Here is a 19979-nt window from a genome sequence, read left to right as displayed (position 1 = left end):
TACAATTATTACTCTGCCAGTCATCAAAATCTCAATTCTTTATCAAGAATTTATCCACGGATGCTGGAAAGTTTTCTACTCTAATAACTTCTTTCCTCAAACTGCTTTGGGAATTTTATCCCTTATTCCAACTAGTACAAAATGTGAACAAACACCTTACTGCACAAATCCCCACTTAGCATGCTCTCATAAATATGGCCCCTAATTTTCAGTAGTCTCTTGTGTCTCAGTGGTAAGATGGCTTGATTATGGGCAAAAAAAAAAAAAAAAAAAAAGAAAAAAAATTATGTACTTATTCATTCATATTACCGCTGCAATAATAATGTTATAATTTTGAAAGCCATTCTTAACATGATGAGGAGAAGGTGTTTTGTAACTAATCTGTACTTCCATCTAGCAATTTAATAAAAAAAGATATCATGAAACTTTAATTTAACTTCAAAATACTACTTTTAAAAATAGCACGGTAACATAAGTGCATAAGCATCAAATTTTAAATGTTAAAAAATGTGCAAAAAAAAAACAAAACAAAAAAAACAAACTAAAATGACTCCATTATAATTTTGTGCAACGCCGGGTTGGTACAACTAGTTTACTATCAATATTTTATTAGCAGAATGGAGGTTAGTGTTAATCACTGAATAAAAACAAATGAAAAATATTTTTCTCTCTTTTTTTATTAACGAATTTCATGTTGAAGAATGATAGGAGAAAGAGGGGGAGAACATTGACGGTCATTTGTAGATTTTTACTTTTCAGTATATCTTCGACTTGTTCCAATATAGGTTGTTTTTTGTTTTTTCTTCAAATAGGTCGTGTAATGGCCATAGCATCTATACACCGGGGGTTAGGGGGCAACAAGCATTTATTCCAGTAGTGTATAATATCGGATGTGACAATCGGGATTAAGCCTGACATACTTCTCACACGTCATGCCTTCTGCTGGCTTTTTCATAGGAAGCCTATATCCCTCTGGCTGTAATCAGATAGAGTTTCTATTATTAATATTATTAATTAATAGTATTATAAATGTTAAATAAATATTTGGCTGCGGAAGAGAATTTTTAACAATAAAAGAAATGTTTTAAATGATAAAATATTTTTTATGCTTTTTTATGAATTTTCCACTTTTTGTCAAATAATGATAAAATACTTTTTTGATCTTCATTTTATATACAGACGATAATTTTTGATCCTCATTTATATACAGACGATAATTTTTGATCTTCATTTTATATACAGACGATAATTTTTGATCTTCATTTATATACAGACGATAATTTTTGATCTTCATTTTATATACAGACGATAATTTTTGATCTTCATTTATATACAGACTATAATTTTTGATCTTCATTTTATATACAGACGATAATTTTTGATCTTCATTTTATATACAGACGATAATTTTTGATCTTCATTTTATATACAGACTATAATTTTTGATCTTCATTTTATATACAGACGATAATTTTTGATCTTCATTTTATATACAGACGATAATTTTTGATCTTCATTTATATACAGACTATAATTTTTGATCTTCATTTTATATACAGACGATAATTTTTGATCTTCATTTTATATACAGACGATAATTTTTGATCTTCATTTATATACAGACTATAATTTTTGATCTTCATTTTATATACAGACGATAATTTTTGATCTTCATTTATATACAGACTATAATTTTTGATCTTCATTTTATATACAGACGATAATTTTTGATCTTCATTTATATACAGACTATAATTTTTGATCTTCATTTTATATACAGACGATAATTTTTGATGTTCATTTTATATACAGACGATAATTTTTGATCTTCATTTCATATACAGACGATAATTTTTGATCTTCATTTTATATACAGACGATAATTTTTGATCTTCATTTTATATACAGACGATAATTTTTGATCTTCATTTTATATACAGAGGATAATTTTTGATCTTCATTTCATATACAGAGGATAATTTTTGATCTTCATTTATATACGGACGATAATTTTTGATCTTCATTTTATATACAGACGATAATTTTTGATCTTCATTTATATACAGACGATAATTTTTGATCTTCATTTATATACAGACGATAATTCTTGATCTTCATTTTATATACAGACTATAATTTTTGATCTTCATTTATATACAGACGATAATTTTTGATCTTCATTTCATATACAGACGATAATTTTTTATCTTCATTTATATACAGACGATAATTCTTGATCTTCATTTATATACGGACGATAATTTTTGATCTTCATTTTATATACAGACTATAATTTTTTATCTTCATTTTATATACAGACGATAATTTTTGATCTTCATTTATATACAGACTATAATTTTTGATCTTCATTTTATATACAGACGATAATTTTTGATCTTCATTTTATATACAGACTATAATTTTTGATCTTCATTTTATATACAGACGATAATTTTTGATCTTCATTTATATACAGACTATAATTTTTGATCTTCATTTTATATACAGACTATAATTTTTGATCTTCATTTTATATACAGACGATAATTTTTGATCTTCATTTTATATACAGACTATAATTTTTGATCTTCATTTTATATACAGACGATAATTTTGATCTTCATTTTATATACAGACGATAATTTTTGATCTTCATTTTATATACAGACTATAATTTTTGATCTTCATTTATATACAGACTATAATTTTTGATCTTCATTTTATATACAGACGATAATTTTTGATCTTCATTTATATACAGACTATAATTTTTGATCTTCATTTTATATACAGACGATAATTTTTGATCTTCATTTTATATACAGACGATAATTTTTGATCTTCAGTTATATACAGACTATAATTTTTGATCTTCATTTTATATACAGACGATAATTTTTGATCTTCATTTTATATACGGACGATAATTTTTGATCTTCATTTATATACAGACTATAATTTTTGATCTTCATTTTATATACAGACGATAATTTTTGATCTTCATTTATATACAGACTATAATTTTTGATCTTCATTTTATATACAGACGATAATTTTTGATCTTCATTTATATACAGACTATAATTTTTGATCTTCATTTTATATACAGACGATAATTTTTGATGTCAATTTTATATATAGACGATAATTTTTGATCTTCATTTATATACAGACTATAATTTTTGATCTTCATTTTATATACAGACGATAATTTTTGATGTCAATTTTATATATAGACGATAATTTTTGATCTTCATTTATATACAGACGATAATTTTTGATCTTCATTTTATATACAGACGATAATTTTTGATCTTCATTTATATACAGACTATAATTTTTGATCTTCATTTTATATACAGACGATAATTTTTGATCTTCATTTATATACAGACTATAATTTTTGATCTTCATTTTATATACAGACTATAATTTTTGATCTTCATTTTATATACAGACGATAATTTTTGATCTTCATTTTATATACAGACTATAATTTTTGATCTTCATTTTATATACAGACGATAATTTTGATCTTCATTTTATATACAGACGATAATTTTTTATCTTCATTTTATATACAGACTATAATTTTTGATCTTCATTTATATACAGACTATAATTTTTGATCTTCATTTTATATACAGACGATAATTTTTGATCTTCATTTATATACAGAGTATAATTTTTGATCTTCATTTTATATACAGACGATAATTTTAGATCTTCATTTTATATACAGACGATAATTTTTGATCTTCAGTTATATACAGACTATAATTTTTGATCTTCATTTTATATACATACGATAATTTTTGATCTTCATTTTATATACAGACGATAATTTTTGATCTTCATTTATATACAGACTAAAATTTTTGATCTTCATTTTATATACAGACGATAATTTTTGATCTTCATTTATATACAGACTATAATTTTTGATCTTCATTTTATATACAGACGATAATTTTTGATCTTCATTTATATACAGACTATAATTTTTGATCTTCATTTTATATACAGACGATAATTTTTTATGTCAATTTTATATATAGACGATAATTTTTGATCTTCATTTATATACAGACGATAATTTTTGATCTTCATTTTATATACAGACGATAATTTTTGATGTTAATTTTATATACAGACGATAATATTTGATCTTCATTTCATATACAGACGATAATTTTTGATCTTCATTTTATATACAGACGATAATTTTTGATCTTCATTTTATATACAGACGATAATTTTTGATCTTCATTTTATACACAGAGGGTAATTTTTTATCTTCATTTTATATACAGACGATAATTTTTGATCTTCATTTCATATACAGAGGATATTTTTTGATCTTCATTTATATACAGACGATAATTTTTGATCTTCATTTCATATACAGACGATAATTTTTGATCTTCATTTTATATACAGACGATAATTTTTGATCTTCATTTATATACAGACTATAATTTTTGATCTTCATTTATATACAGACGATAATTTTTGATCTTCATTTATATACAGACGATAATTTTTGATCTTCATTTATATACAGACGATAATTCTTGATCTTCATTTCATATACAGACTATAATTTTTTATCTTCATTTATATACAGACGATAATTTTTGATCTTCATTTATATACAGACGATAATTTTTGATCTTCATTTATATACAGACTATTATTTTTGATCTTCATTTTATATACAGACGATAATTTTTGATCTTCATTTCATATACAGACGATAATTTTTTATCTTCATTTATATACAGACGATAATTCTTGATCTTCATTTATATACGGACGATAATTTTTGATCTTCATTTTATATACAGACGATAATTTTTGATCTTCATTTATATACAGACGATAATTTTTGATCTTCATTTTATATACAGACGATAATTTTTGATCTTCATTTTATATACAGACTATAATTTTTGATCTTCATTTTATATACAGACGATAATTTTTGATCTTCATTTATATACAGACTATAATTTTTGATCTTCATTTATATACAGACTATAATTTTTGATCTTCATTTTATATACAGACTATAATTTTTGATCTTCATTTTATATACAGACTATAATTTTGTATCTTCATTTATATACAGACTATAATTTTTGATCTTCATTTTATATACAGACGATAATTTTTGATCTTCATTTATATACAGCTATAATTTTTGATCTTCATTTTATATACAGACTATAATTTTTGATCTTCATTTTATATACAGACGATAATTCTTGATCTTCATTTTATATACAGACGATAATTTTTGATCTTCATTTTATATACAGACGATAATTTTTGATCTTCATTTATATACAGACTATAATTTTTGATCTTCATTTTATATACAGACGATAATTTTTGATCTTCATTTATATACAGACGATAATTTTTGATGTTCATTTTATATACAGACGATAATTTTTGATCTTCATTTATATACAGACGATAATTTTTGATGTTCATTTTATATACAGACGATAATTTTTGATCTTCATTTTATATACAGACTATAATTTTTGATCTTCATTTTATATACAGACTATAATTTTTGATCTTCATTTATATACAGAGTATAATTTTTGATCTTCATTTTATATACAGACTATAATTTTTGATCTTCATTTTATATACAGACGATAATTTTTGATCTTCATTTTATATACAGACTATAATTTTTGATCTTCATTTATATACAGACTATAATTTTTTATCTTCATTTTATATACAGACTATAATTTTTGATCTTCATTTATATACAGACGATAATTTTTGATCTTCATTTTATATACAGACTATAATTTTTGATCTTCATTTTATATACAGGCCATAATTTTTGATCTTCATTTTATATACAGACGATAATTTTTGATCTTCATTTTATATACAGACTATAATTTTTGATCTTCATTTTATATACAGACGATAATTTTTGATCTTCATTTTATATACAGACGATAATTTTTGATCTTCATTTATATACAGACGATAATTTTTGATCTTCATTTATATACAGACGATAATTTTGGTCTTCATTTTATATACATACGATAATTTTTGATTTTCATTTAATATACAGACGATAATTTTTGATCTTCATTTTATATACAGACTATAATTTTTGATCTTCATTTATATACAGACGATAATTCTTGATCCTCATTTATATACAGACGATAATTTTTGATCTTCATTTTATATACAGACTATAATTTTTGATCTTCATTTTATATACAGACGATAATTTTTGATCTTCATTTTATATACAGACGATAATTTTTGATCTTCATTTATATACAGACGATAATTTTTGATCTTCATTTATATACAGACGATAATTTTGGTCTTCATTTTATATACATACGATAATTTTTGATTTTCATTTAATATACAGACGATAATTTTTGATCTTCATTTTATATACAGACTATAATTTTTGATCTTCATTTATATACAGACGATAATTTTTGATCCTCATTTATATACAGACGATAATTTTTGATCTTCATTTTATATACAGACAATAATTTTTGATCTTCATTTATATACAGACGATAATTTTTGATCTTCATTTATAAACAGACGATAATTGACGCCTTCCTCTGACATGGTTATTTACATTATTCAAATGGAATCCATTACTTACTGCATTTTTTGTCAATAGAAATATCTTCAGTTACATCATTCAACATTTAGACAATAAAACAGACAAATAACACAGATAATTAAAAAAGCAATCTGGTATCATGCTTGCGTTTCATACCATCATTCAATTGTTAACATTATTCTGTAAACAAAAAAGTTAATCATCAACACTAAGTGAAACTGAAGACATACAAAGATTCTCCAAATATTTTAAATGACCTTGTGCCTAACTCTGACGCTGAAAAGAATAATATTGCTATGATCAACATTTATAACTGCTGAAGAAAAATGTTTTTTCATACTTTATTCAATCAAACATTCTTCACTTTTGAATAAAACTCTCTTATTCTTTTTTTTTTATATCTGTATGAAAAAATGTGCTACGTCGTGTGACTTCAAATTTATATTGTTCACGTGAATAGTGTACAATATCTATTATAATAAATTTGGATTTCCGTACAATGATGTCGTGGCATTTCTTATATCTATTATGACAATATCAAATATGACGTCAGGTAGTGGGGTTATGGAAGTAGATTACTTGGGCCACGTCAGGCAGCTTGATTATATATATATATATATATATATATATATATATATATATATATATATATATATATATATATATATATATATATATTTATATATATATATATATAATCAAGCTGCCTGGCGTGGCCCTGGTAATCTACTTAATCAAGCTGCCTGGCGTGGCCCGGGTAATCTACTTCAATAACCCCACTACCTGACGTCACATGTATATATATATATATATATATATATATATATATATATATATATATATATATATATATATATATATATATATATATATTTATATATATAATATTTATTATATATAATATATATATTATATATATATAATATATTATATATAATATATAAAATATATATTATATATATAATATATATTATACATATAATATATATTATATATAATATATATTATATATAATATATATTATATATATAATTTATATATAATATGTTATATATAATATATATATATTATATATATTATATATATAATATATCTTATGCATATAATATAATTTATACATAATAAATATAATATATATATTATATATATTATATCTATAATATATTATATATATTATTATAATATATTATATATATATAATATATTATATCTATAATATATTATATATATAATATATTATATATATTATATATATTATATCTATAATATATTATATATATAATATATTATATATATATTATGTCATATATATAATATATATAATATATATTATATGTAATATATATATTATATATTATATATATAATATATATATAATATTCATTATATATATAATATATATTATATATATGATATTGTATATATATAATATATTGTATATATAATATGTATAAAAGATATATTATATATATAATATATATTATATATATAATATATATATTATATATAATATATATCATATATAATATATTATATATATAATATATATTATATATAATATGTATATATATATATATATATATATATATATATATATATATATATATGACATAGAAGAAAAAATTATTTTAAAGATTCTTTTTTCTTAATATAATTGCAGATGTGCAGCTTCCACTATATTTAATGTATAAAAATATCAAATAGTAATTTGATGTCACTATTTTATTTAAAATATATATTTTAAATAAAATAATGTTTTCAAATTCAAAGGAAACAGCGACAGAACAGTGGAAAATTAATTAAATGACAGGTGTGTGCTTAAAAAAAGAAACATTTATAAAATTCAATTAAGGAAACTTTTAAAGAAGATTGAACCAAAATAATCTCACTACAATTCCTTTTCAATTTGAATAACTCGGTTGAACATATATTTGAGAACGAGAACAGTTTTAAAAACCACCAGAATTTTTGAGAAATTGAAAATATTTACTGATTTTTGTTATTTGTTGTTGTTAAATTATCATCCCCAGTTTATTGAGTTTTCGATAAATCCATTGTCTTCCATGGCAACTGATGAACGCAGACACAAAACCACAGCTTTTTTTTTTTTTCTGATTGACTAACATGAAAAGTTTTATCATTTACTTTGAGAATTCTACTGAAGATTAAAAAAAAAATCCCACAAATTCGGCAAAAAATAAAATAAGCATGCTTCTGTTGCCACACAGAAGAGGATTACACTTGTCCAATTTCGCCTTAAATTGCTATGTCGTTGGAACTATCATAATATATTCTGGAAATCTATTTGAAGGTTCAGAGATCCTGATTGAGAAAGTATCCCTCCTCTGGATCTATCGAAATTCGTGCTGAAATAGTTTCTTGTAGTGCTCACATATTACGTTTTTTGGTGCAGGAGTGAATAGTAGTTCTCGAGGGAAATCAAAATGGGATCACTGTGTAAAGAGAGAAAAGGTTAAGCTCTTGAGTCAGCTTTTATATGGCAGATCCAGTAATGGCTTCACCATTCGAGTAGCAATCACTGTGTCCCAGAAAGCTTGTGGATGCCAAAGAGATCTTTTACATCCGTATGTAAATAATTTTTCAAAATTAAAGATTTCAATTTTAAATAATTTAAAATAAAAAATTTCAGGTCAGAACATTTTTTAAATAATTAAAATGTTCAAATGTAATATAAGCAAACAAACAAAAAATATTGGCCTAAAAATCATAATAAGTAATGCTCACATGTCAGATTTGTCTCTTAAAGTTTCAGAAATGCTAATATCTAATTCTCAAAACACACTTAAACAAGTCGTTGAGCAAAGTCGTAAGTTTTCTTGGGATCCAAAATTTTCAACCAGGAAACTGATGTTAGGTAAAAAGATGCTGTAGCAACCATATCTATTGAAAAAGTGAATTGCGTTGAGCATTTGCATGCAGTTTTGTTAATAAGAGTTTTTCTGATGTCACTGTCGACTAATCTCCTTTTAGATTTAGTCAAGCGTTAATGTAAAAACGCTTGTTTAGCACCGTTTTTTTTTTGTTATTATATGATAAAAATGATTACTTTTGTTCTCATATGACGTTTGCTCATTTAGAAAAAATTATATCTGCGAATTTGATGCTAAAGAAAAATAAGAAAAATTATGATAAAAATTTCAATAACTAAATTCCTTCTCTAGAATAAAACTAAGATTCAAAATGAGCAAAAATAACAAAAGCAAAAAATGTGTTCATTTCAATTTACAGAAAATAATGTGATTAAACAATTCTTTCCTTTTGTATAACAATCAATAACAATTGATTAATATAGAAGTAAAAAAATATCGCAAGCAAAAAATTGATATTTGAATTTATCTACAAAAATCTGTATTATTTGGATTCTTTTGACTATACTAGACAACAAATTAGACGCTTTTAAATTTGTATCATCTTTCCGTCCATTTAAACAATTCAATTTGATCTACCGCATTGTTAAGCATAACTTCAACAGAGAAATCTGCCCCTATGACTGTCATATTTACCAAGAATCTGTTCTCAGAACTCAATCCAACAGATATGGGGTTACCGTGGCAGCTCCAGATATGGAGCAGCTCAATTCTAGGAGATGATCTTTCTCTCGTAGACTTTATCTTTTTTCTTTGAGCAGGGATTGGTTTTTGCTGATTGCCCGAGCAGCTCTTATTGGATAATACCAACAGGTCTACTCATAGCTATTTTTGTAGAGTCAGAGTGTGCCATTGTGTTGCTACATCTCTCTCAGTGGGAAGGAAGTAAATAACAACTCCATTACTCATCTTGATCCTCAAAATCAAATGAGCAAGCATTCAATATTCACATTCCTGCAACAACAAGATAGGCAGAGGATGACCACTGATCCATATTTTGAGAGCCTTGTCTCTAATTTGGTAAAATTAATTTTAGCAAATAAATAACTCAAAGTAACTATCCATTTCTGCCCCTAGGAACTCTATTAATTGCATTTCAGATACCAGCTTGAATCTGATCACGTGCTCCGGACCCTATTAAATTATCAGCCCAGCAAGACCATTTCTCCTTTAATTTACCAAGCTGTCCTTTAACTGCGACTGACTGTTTCTCCCTCAGTCCACTGTTCTCCAGCCATGGTGTGATGGGATAATTCCTTTCCCAGTCATTCAATAGCAGTGCTACATAAATACTTTAATCATCATCGTTGGAGAAGCAATCTTTGGACCTTTATTATTCAACCTACCTGATGCTTTGGAGTATATTTGCTGATAGCACCACATGACATGCAAGCAAACAGAACACATAAATATCCAAGGTAATGGTTAAAACTTAGAAAATGACCTCTAGTCTGTAGTAGAGCCAAAAATGGATGGTTACTTTTAATGCTACTAAGACAAAGCTCAACATTCAACACCAATGTAAATGCACCTCTTCACGAAATACACTGGTTATTTTGATATTCAACTTAATCCCTTCGCTCATCGTCTTTATGTTTCAACAAGCTGCAAAGGACTAACTTCACAGTTAGACCAACAAAACCATTACTAATACTTAAGAAGTCCTAAAAAGGTATGCATAAAAAAAAAGGAAAAAAAAAAAGGGCTAGAAAAAATGCGATTTGATTATTTTGGTGAATCATCGTTGTCACATACTGCCGATCTCCAAGTGATTACAGTTTCATTTTTGTCATGTGTTGTGAACTTTGTAAAAATGTCTGCTTCTCCTACTTCTCTTATTCTGTGAGTAAAAGATGTCACTTAACAATCATTGATTAAAAATCTACCAACATAAAATTTAATAAATGAAACTTTTTTAGTTACAGATTACGGTTTAACAGGTATCTTTCTCCATCTCTCATTACCATGATCTCAGTTTAATAATAATAAAACTGCGATACATGTACTTTAATTGTCCTTTCTAAATTTTTAAAACTGATTTTCACTTTGTGCCTTTTCCTGACGGCTTGTTTTCAACACATACTGTTTATTTTTCTTTTATAATATTTAATGACTTGTGTCTTTGAATTATTATTTCAATCCATGTTTTATATTTTACGCTTATAATTTCATTATCACAGCTAGTTAAGTGCTGGGGAGATGAAAAATAATCGATCGTTTAAGTTATTCACAACTACAAATGTTTTCTGGCACAAAAATCCCAATTAGCTTTTTAAAATACCTAATGACAAAAGAACATGTGACCAATATATAAGTTCACAAGGTGGCAGAAACAGCAGCTTCCATCTTTATCTAAGTGATTTTTATATCTAAGTGATTTTTATATCTAAGTGATTTTTATATCTAAGTGATTTTTATATCTAAGTGATTTTTATGGTCATTACAGATATTTTCACATTCCCTTCTCCAACAATGTTAATCAAAATCCATTCAGTAATGACCCTCCTTGATCAATCATCAGTGATGAACTGGTTTCAATGTAAAGTTTGGGATTTAAATCATGAAACTTGCTTTACTAACGACTCAAGACTCTAAAGAGAAAAATGTCTCTACTTTGAATGCAACATTAAGATGAAAAGATTTTCAGTTATCTGCTTTGGGAACCATAACAGTGTTTTTTCCCATTTACCCAACTACCATTTAGGTGCAGATGAAAGATTTGTCCTCTCTCTGTTTAATGTCCTCCTACCCCCATTCTAATGTTGACCTTGTCGACCATTCATTTATTCAAGTGAACTTAGTTTTTACTTATGAAGAATGGAATTCTCCTCACACTACGTCCTCCTGAGATGAATTCGTTTTTTTTTTGCTGCAATTTCCAATCATTTTTTTTTTGCAAAAATCTTTCTTACATACAAACAAAACAAAATATACCAAAAAAAAAAATGAAACTAAAAAAAAAATGAGTAAAATAAATCTTTTTAAAAATGCATTGATCTGAAAAGAATTTGATTTTATTAACAACATTGAGAAAATTGAAAAAGTATATAAAAAAGTAAATTATGTAAATAGATTGCCTCCTTTTTCCATTGAATAACCTCATTAAGTGTTAGCCTAATCATTTCTTATATTGACCAATTACAGGACACTTAATTGGACAAGACCAAAAACCTATTTCGCTCTATTTATAAGAAACAATCTTACTGAACAGATAGATAGAACCATCGTTCTGATATAAACAAATGAACAGCTCAACTATATTGTGTTAAGCTGCAAACACACTTTGTTTGCACGCCATTTTTATAATTTAATTTTCAATAGATATTCTTAGTGTTTGTGTTTGTTTCATTTATAGTTTGAATTTCTGCTGGTCTTTTAACAAATTCTCATACATGGTACATACAATTCATTAGGAAATTTGGCCACACTGCTTAATGAACTTTCATAGCACTGTTTTTCTTAGGCTTCAACAATGTAATAATTCTAACAACCTATCCAGCTTATAAAAAAAGCATATTAGCAATCGAGGTATGACCAAGAAGTGATTGTATCTAATGTTAAGATAGGCCTATGATGTTCCAGAGACCTAAAATTCTCAATGAAAATTATTGGTAACATCATTGAACTGACAACTGGCTGGCAATATCCAGTATATATATATATATATATATATATATATATATATATATATATATATATAACTACTTAATTTACTCACATAAAATTAATATACGAAAGTATAGATTTGTGCGTAGGCTTTAAGTATTTACTTCAAAAGGTAGAACTAGTTAGTAATTTATAAAATATATATGGCGATTAAGCTACACTGAGTATTCCGCGCTTCATCCACTCTAGGACTCTTCAGGCTTATGCGCGAATTCTGTGGTTGTTTATCGTTTTTATATGCTCCTCTTATAAAAACGATAAACAACCACAGAATTCGCACATTTTATGATATTTTTATTCAAAACTGAAAGAAAACAATAAAAATACAAAGGAAAAATAATGAAAATAATACTTTAAAATTCAAAATTAGAAATGAAATGAATAAGTAAATGCTTATTATAAACATGATTTCAACATGATTTCATAAAACAGTTCTTGAGTCCATCGATTTACATAAAAGCAACAAATTCAATAACCAGAATTCAATTTCAGAGTTACAAGCAAAAATGTCACATGTGAAATAAATAACATTATTATAACACCGTTACTATGGTTACATATGCATAAAGCAACACTGTAATAGCACAACAATTATAATACATATCCACACATTTTAAAACTCACACACAAAAAATAAAAAAATCTCCCCAGCAATATATAGCAACAAATGCCCTGTTCTTTCTAACAAGCCAAACAACACGCTTTACACCTGCTCATGCCCAATCTTTCAATTTTTTTGCATATATCTCACAAATCTTTCAATTTTTTTTGCGTATATCTCACAAATCTTTCAATTTTTGTGCATATATCTCACAAATCTTTCAATTTTTTTTGCGTATATCTCACAAATGCAAAAACTTCTGATACAAGCTGAACTCATAAACTAGAAATATGAGGTTAAAACCATTTTGTTATTTGCATGACATGTATTAAATATATAATGTGTTGACTATATTGTTTTACAAGATATAACTATCTAATCAGTTTTTTTATATGGAGATCACTCCAGACAAGATGTGGTGCCAATTGATGTAAGAAGCTAACAAGAACGAAAGATGATTATCACAAAGACAAGAGATGCGTACTGACCTTAGTCTTGAAAAGACCAAAGCTATAGGTAGAAGGAAAAAAGTGAGCAGGAAGAGAGTTCCACAATCTTGTGGTTCTTAGAAGAAAGCTACTGGAATAGGAATCTGTATTACAATGAAGTATTAAAACAGCGAATTGATAGAGACCACTAGACCAACGAGTCGAACGAGCTGAAACAAAGGAAGCAGAAATAGATCAGGCAATTCTGAAGAAATGTCATAATAGTATTTATAAAAAAAAGAAACTTGCAACATTACATCTTTGAGAGAAAGTTTGCAGAGAAGAAGATCGGGTGAGGCCAATCAAAGATATATTTCTGCATGTTATGAACCTTTTGAGAAAGATTCCCTAGCCCGAATATGACAACAGTACTTCAGACACAGTCTTCTGAGATAGAGAATAACCTCATGTGTGAGAAAGTGTTTCGAGGTATAGAGAGAACTGAGTTTACAAGAAGCAGAAATGGATTTAATGCATGAAATTCAAGAAATATTTGATGAGAAAGACCAAAAGTTTTAGTCGATTCCTCATCAAAAGCAAAAACCATCCATAAGAAAAGGGACACATCTACGATTGAAAGACGAGCTGAGTCTGCGCAGGATTAAATGAAACAAGCCATTTCTTACCCCAATGCAATGAACCCAGGCCAGATTAATTGCATATTTAACTGATCCAAAGGAGATGGTCGAGAAGCAACATTACAATAGAGATTGGTATCATCAGCATAAATGTTAATTTTCTGAATAATGTTCCCTGGAAGATCATTTATATAGTGAAGAAACAGTGTTGGTCTAAGAATAGAGCCCAGTGGAACACTGATATTGATAAGAAATAAGAATGAAGAGACACTATCACAAGCTTTAATCAGAAAAAAAAGACCTAATAATGCCAAGAATCTCACCACCAATACCCTGAGCCTGAAGTTTGAGTAGAATACCAGAATGTCATAATCTGTCAAATCCATAACAGATCTGTTCAGTTAATGAACGTCGAATGAAAAGCACAAAAGCCATACTGGAGGCTCAGAAAATAAAACAGCTTGTCATTGACCAACATTTCAAAAACTTTGCTAATAATAGAGAATAACAACGATACTTAGTGACTGGTTACAAGCATTTTTAAAAATAGGGACAAGAGAGAACTCCTTGCAACAAAAAGAAAAACAGAACTGAGACAAACAGAGATTGAATAATTTTGAGATGATAACACAAACTGAACCGGGACCGAAAGCCTTAGACTGATCAAGACAAGAATGAAGCCTAGCAACCACCTTTGGAGTGATAATTACAGAATCAAGAGACTGGTCAGTTTTCAAAGAAAGATTCAGAAGAACAGCACCAGATGCATCAATAGAAGAATTGTCAGCAAAAAGACGAGCAAAAAGCTTTATGCTTAGAAGATGAAATTACCTGAAGACTATTACAAAGAAGAGGAATGTTACTGTTAAAAAAAAGACTTGTTATAACACTACTGTAGATTCTCCAAAAATTATGAGAGTCAATCTTTGAGAATGACTTCAGAGATTGTTTTCTTGCAGACATTGCTAGTTTTTCTGTAAGATTATCTAGAATCCTCAGAACCATCCTGATGATAGTTATGGGCAATGGCAGAAGCACAAACAAATGAAAACTAGGAAGGAGAATCAGGTTTGGTTTGAAACTTATGGTAAGGAATGAAGGTGTCAGTTCTGACAAGAAGTCAGTGAGTAATCTCCTTAGCAGCATCATTCAGAGATATACGAAATATAGAATCCCATGAAACGTCACATAGGAAGCTGCATCCTAACCAGCCTTCTAGTAATTAAATGGCTTCCTATGGAAGGGACAATCAATGGAAGATTTCACAGAAAAAACAACCCTAACATTAACAATAATGATCAGAAAAAAAAACCCAATGGAGTAGTAGAGGAACGAGAACATGAAACAGAAAGAGAAGTGAGAAAAAGATCAAGTAAGAATAGTTGATGATCAGCAAAGCATATGGCGAAGGTGACATTTTGGGACAAGTTTAGATTTGTGCAATTAAAATAGGAGAGCCAATCAGAATGATGTGATGTGAACCGAACACAAAAATGGACCTTAATGAATAAAATTGCAATTAATACTGATGGATATTACTCACGGTACAAAATTAATACTGCTGAGTATTAGTCACGGTACAAAATTAATACTGCTGGATATTAGTTACGGTACAAAATTAATACTGCTGGATATTAGTCACGGTACAAAATTAATACTGCTGGATATTAGTCATGGTACAAAATTAATACTGCTGGATATTAGTCATGGTACAAAATTAATACTGCTGGGTATTAGTCATGGTACAAAATTAATACTGCTGGATATTAGTCACGGTACAAAATTAATACTGCTGGATATTAGTCACGGTACCAAATTAATACTGCTGGATATTAGTCATGGTACAAAATTAATACTGCTGGATATTAGTCATGGTACAAAATTAATACTGCTGGGTATTAGTCATGGTACAAAATTAATACTGCTGGATATTAGTCATGGTACAAAATTAATACTGCTGGGTATTAGTCATGGTACAAAATTAATACTGCTGGATATTAGTCACGGTACAAAATTAATACTGCTGGATATTAGTCACGGTACAAAATTAATACTGCTGGATATTAGTCATGGTACAAAATTAATACTGCTGGATATTAGTCATGGTACAAAATTAATACTGCTGGGTATTAGTCATGGTACAAAATTAATACTGCTGGGTATTAGTCATGGTACAAAATTAATACTGCTGGGTATTAGTCATGGTACAAAATTAATACTGCTGGGTATTAGTCATGATACAAAATTAATACTGCTGGGTATTAGTCATGGTACAAAATTAATACTGCTGGGTATTAGTCATGGTACAAAATTAATACTGCTGGGTATTAGTCATGGTACAAAATTAATACTGCTGGATATTAGTCATGGTACAAAATTAATACTGTTGGATATTAGTCACGGTACAAAATTAATACTGCTGGATATTAGTCATGGTACAAAATAAATACTGCTGGATATTAGTCATGGTACAAAATCAATACTGCTGGGTATAAGTCATGGTACAAAATTAATACTGCTGGATATTAGTCATGGTACAAAATTAATACTGCTGGATATTAGTCACGGTACAAAATTAATACTGATGGATATTACTCACGGTACAAAATTAATACTGCTGGGTATTAGTCATGGTACAAAATTAATACTGCTGGATATTAGTCACGGTACAAAATTAATACTGCTGGGTATTAGTCATGGTACTAAATTAATACTGCTGGATATTAGTCATGGTACAAAATTAATACTGCTGGGTATTAGTCATGGTACAAAATTAATACTGCTGGGTATTAGTCATGGTACAAAATTAATACTGCTGGATATTAGTCATGGTACAAAATTAATACTGGTGGATATTAGTCACGGTACAAAATTAATACTGCTGGGTATTAGTCATGGTACAAAATTAATACTGCTGGATATTAGTCATGGTACAAAATTAATACTGCTGGGTATTAGTCATGGTACAAAATTAATACTGCTGGATATTAGTCACGGTACAAAATTAATACTGCTGGATATTAGTCACGGTACAAAATTAATACTGCTGGATATTAGTCATGGTTCAAAATTAATACTGCTGGATATTAGTCATGGTACAAAATTAATACTGCTGGATATTAGTCATGGTACAAAATTAATACTGCTGGGTATTAGTCATGGTCCAAATTTAATACTGCTGGATATTAGTCACGGTACAAAATTAATACTGCTGGATATTAGTCATGGTACAAAATTAATACTGCTGGGTATTAGTCATGGTACAAAATTAATACTGCTGGATATTAGTCATGGTACAAAATTAATACTGCTGGATATTAGTCACGGTACAAAATTAATACTGCTGGATATTAGTCATGGTACAAAATTAATACTGCTGGATATTAGTCATGGTACAAAATTAATACTGCTGGGTATTAGTCATGGTACAAAATTAATACTGCTGGATATTAGTCATGGTACAAAATTAATACTGCTGGATATTAGTCATGGTACAAAATTAATACTGCTGGATATTAGTCATGGTACAAAATTAATACAGCTGGATATTATTCATGGAACAAAATTAATCCTGCTGGGTATTAGTCATGGTACAAAATTAATACTGCTGGGTATTAGTCATGGTACAAAATTAATACTGCTGGGTATTAGTCATGGTACAAAATTAATACTGCTGGATATTAGTCATGGTACAAAATTAATACTGCTGGGTATTAGTCATGGTACAAAATTAATACTGCTGGATATTAGTCATGGTACAAAATTAATACTGCTGGATATTAGTCACGGTACAAAATTAATACTGCTGGATATTAGTCATGGTACAAAATTAATACTTCTGGATATTAGTCATGGTACAAAATTAATACTGCTGGGTATTAGTCATGGTCCAAAATTAATACTGCTGGATATTAGTCACGGTACAAAATTAATACTGCTGGGTATTAGTCATGGTACAAAATTAATACTGCTGGATATTAGTCACGGTACAAAATTAATACTGCTGGATATTAGTCACGGTACAAAATTAATACTGCTGGATATTAGTCATGGTACAAAATTAATACTGCTGGATATTAGTTATGGTACAAAATTAATACTGCTGGGTATTAGTCATGGTACAAAATTAATACTGCTGGATATTAGTCACGGTACAAAATTAATACTGCTGGATATTAGTCACGGTACAAAATTAATACTGCTGGATATTAGTCACGGTACAAAATTAATACTGCTGGATATTAGTCATGGTACAAAATTAATACTGCTGGATATTAGTCATGGTACAAAATTAATACTGCTGGGTATTAGTCATGGTACAAAATTAATACTGCTGGATATTAGTCACGGTACAAAATTAATACTGCTGGGTATTAGTCATGGTACAAAATTAATACTGCTGGATATTAGTCACGGTACAAAATTAATACTGCTGGATATTAGTCACGGTACAAAATTAATACTGCTGGATATTAGTCATGGTACAAAATTAATACTGCTGGATATTAGTCATGGTACAAAATTAATACTGCTTGGTATTAGTCATGGTACAAAATTAATACTGCTGGGTATTAGTCATGGTACAAAATTAATACTGCTGGGTATTAGTCATGGTACAACATTAATACTGCTGGGTATTAGTCATGGTACAAAATTAATACTGCTGGATATTAGTCACGGTACAAAATTAATACTGCTGGATATTAGTCACGGTACAAAATTAATACTGCTGGATATTAGTCATGGTACAAAATTAATACTGCTGGATATTAGTCACGGTACAAAATTAATACTGCTGGGTATTAGTCATGGTACAAAATTAATACTGCTGGATATTAGTCACGGTACAAAATTAATACTGCTGGGTATTAGTCATGGTACAAAATTAATACTGCTGGATATTAGTCATGGTACAAAATAAATACTGCTGCGTATTAGTCATGGTACAAAATTAATACTGCTGGATATTAGTCATGGTACAAAATTAATACTGCTGGATATTAGTCACGGTACAAAATTAATACTGCTGGATATTACTCACGGTACAAAATTAATACTGCTGGGTATTAGTCATGGTACAAAATTAATACTGCTGGATATTAGTCACGGTACAAAATT

At 27.7% G+C, this 19979-nt stretch overlaps 1 protein-coding gene across 2 annotated transcripts in view; it reads right to left on the bottom strand.

Annotated features, from left to right (window-relative positions):
- LOC145296048 (uncharacterized) overlaps nucleotides 1-19979 on the bottom strand; it is a 181904-nt gene that overhangs the window by 40794 nt on the left and 121131 nt on the right. The window contains exon 4 of one of the 2 annotated variants that reach the window (XM_080142098.1): nucleotides 660-976. The exons of the other annotated variant lie outside the window; for it this stretch is intronic. Coding sequence (XP_079998224.1) covers nucleotides 866-976 — 111 coding nt within the window. The 3' untranslated portion in view covers nucleotides 660-865. Of the gene's footprint in view, nucleotides 1-659; nucleotides 977-19979 lie in introns of those variants that run through there. 2 annotated transcript variants of the gene reach the window in all.

The sequence above is a fragment of the Euprymna scolopes genome, chromosome 16 (genome assembly GCF_053919585.1).
Source record: "Euprymna scolopes isolate OS-2025 chromosome 16, ASM5391958v1, whole genome shotgun sequence".
NCBI classification, from domain to species: Eukaryota; Metazoa; Mollusca; class Cephalopoda; order Sepiida; family Sepiolidae; genus Euprymna; species Euprymna scolopes.
This window is presented reverse-complemented; position numbering and strand designations above follow the sequence as displayed.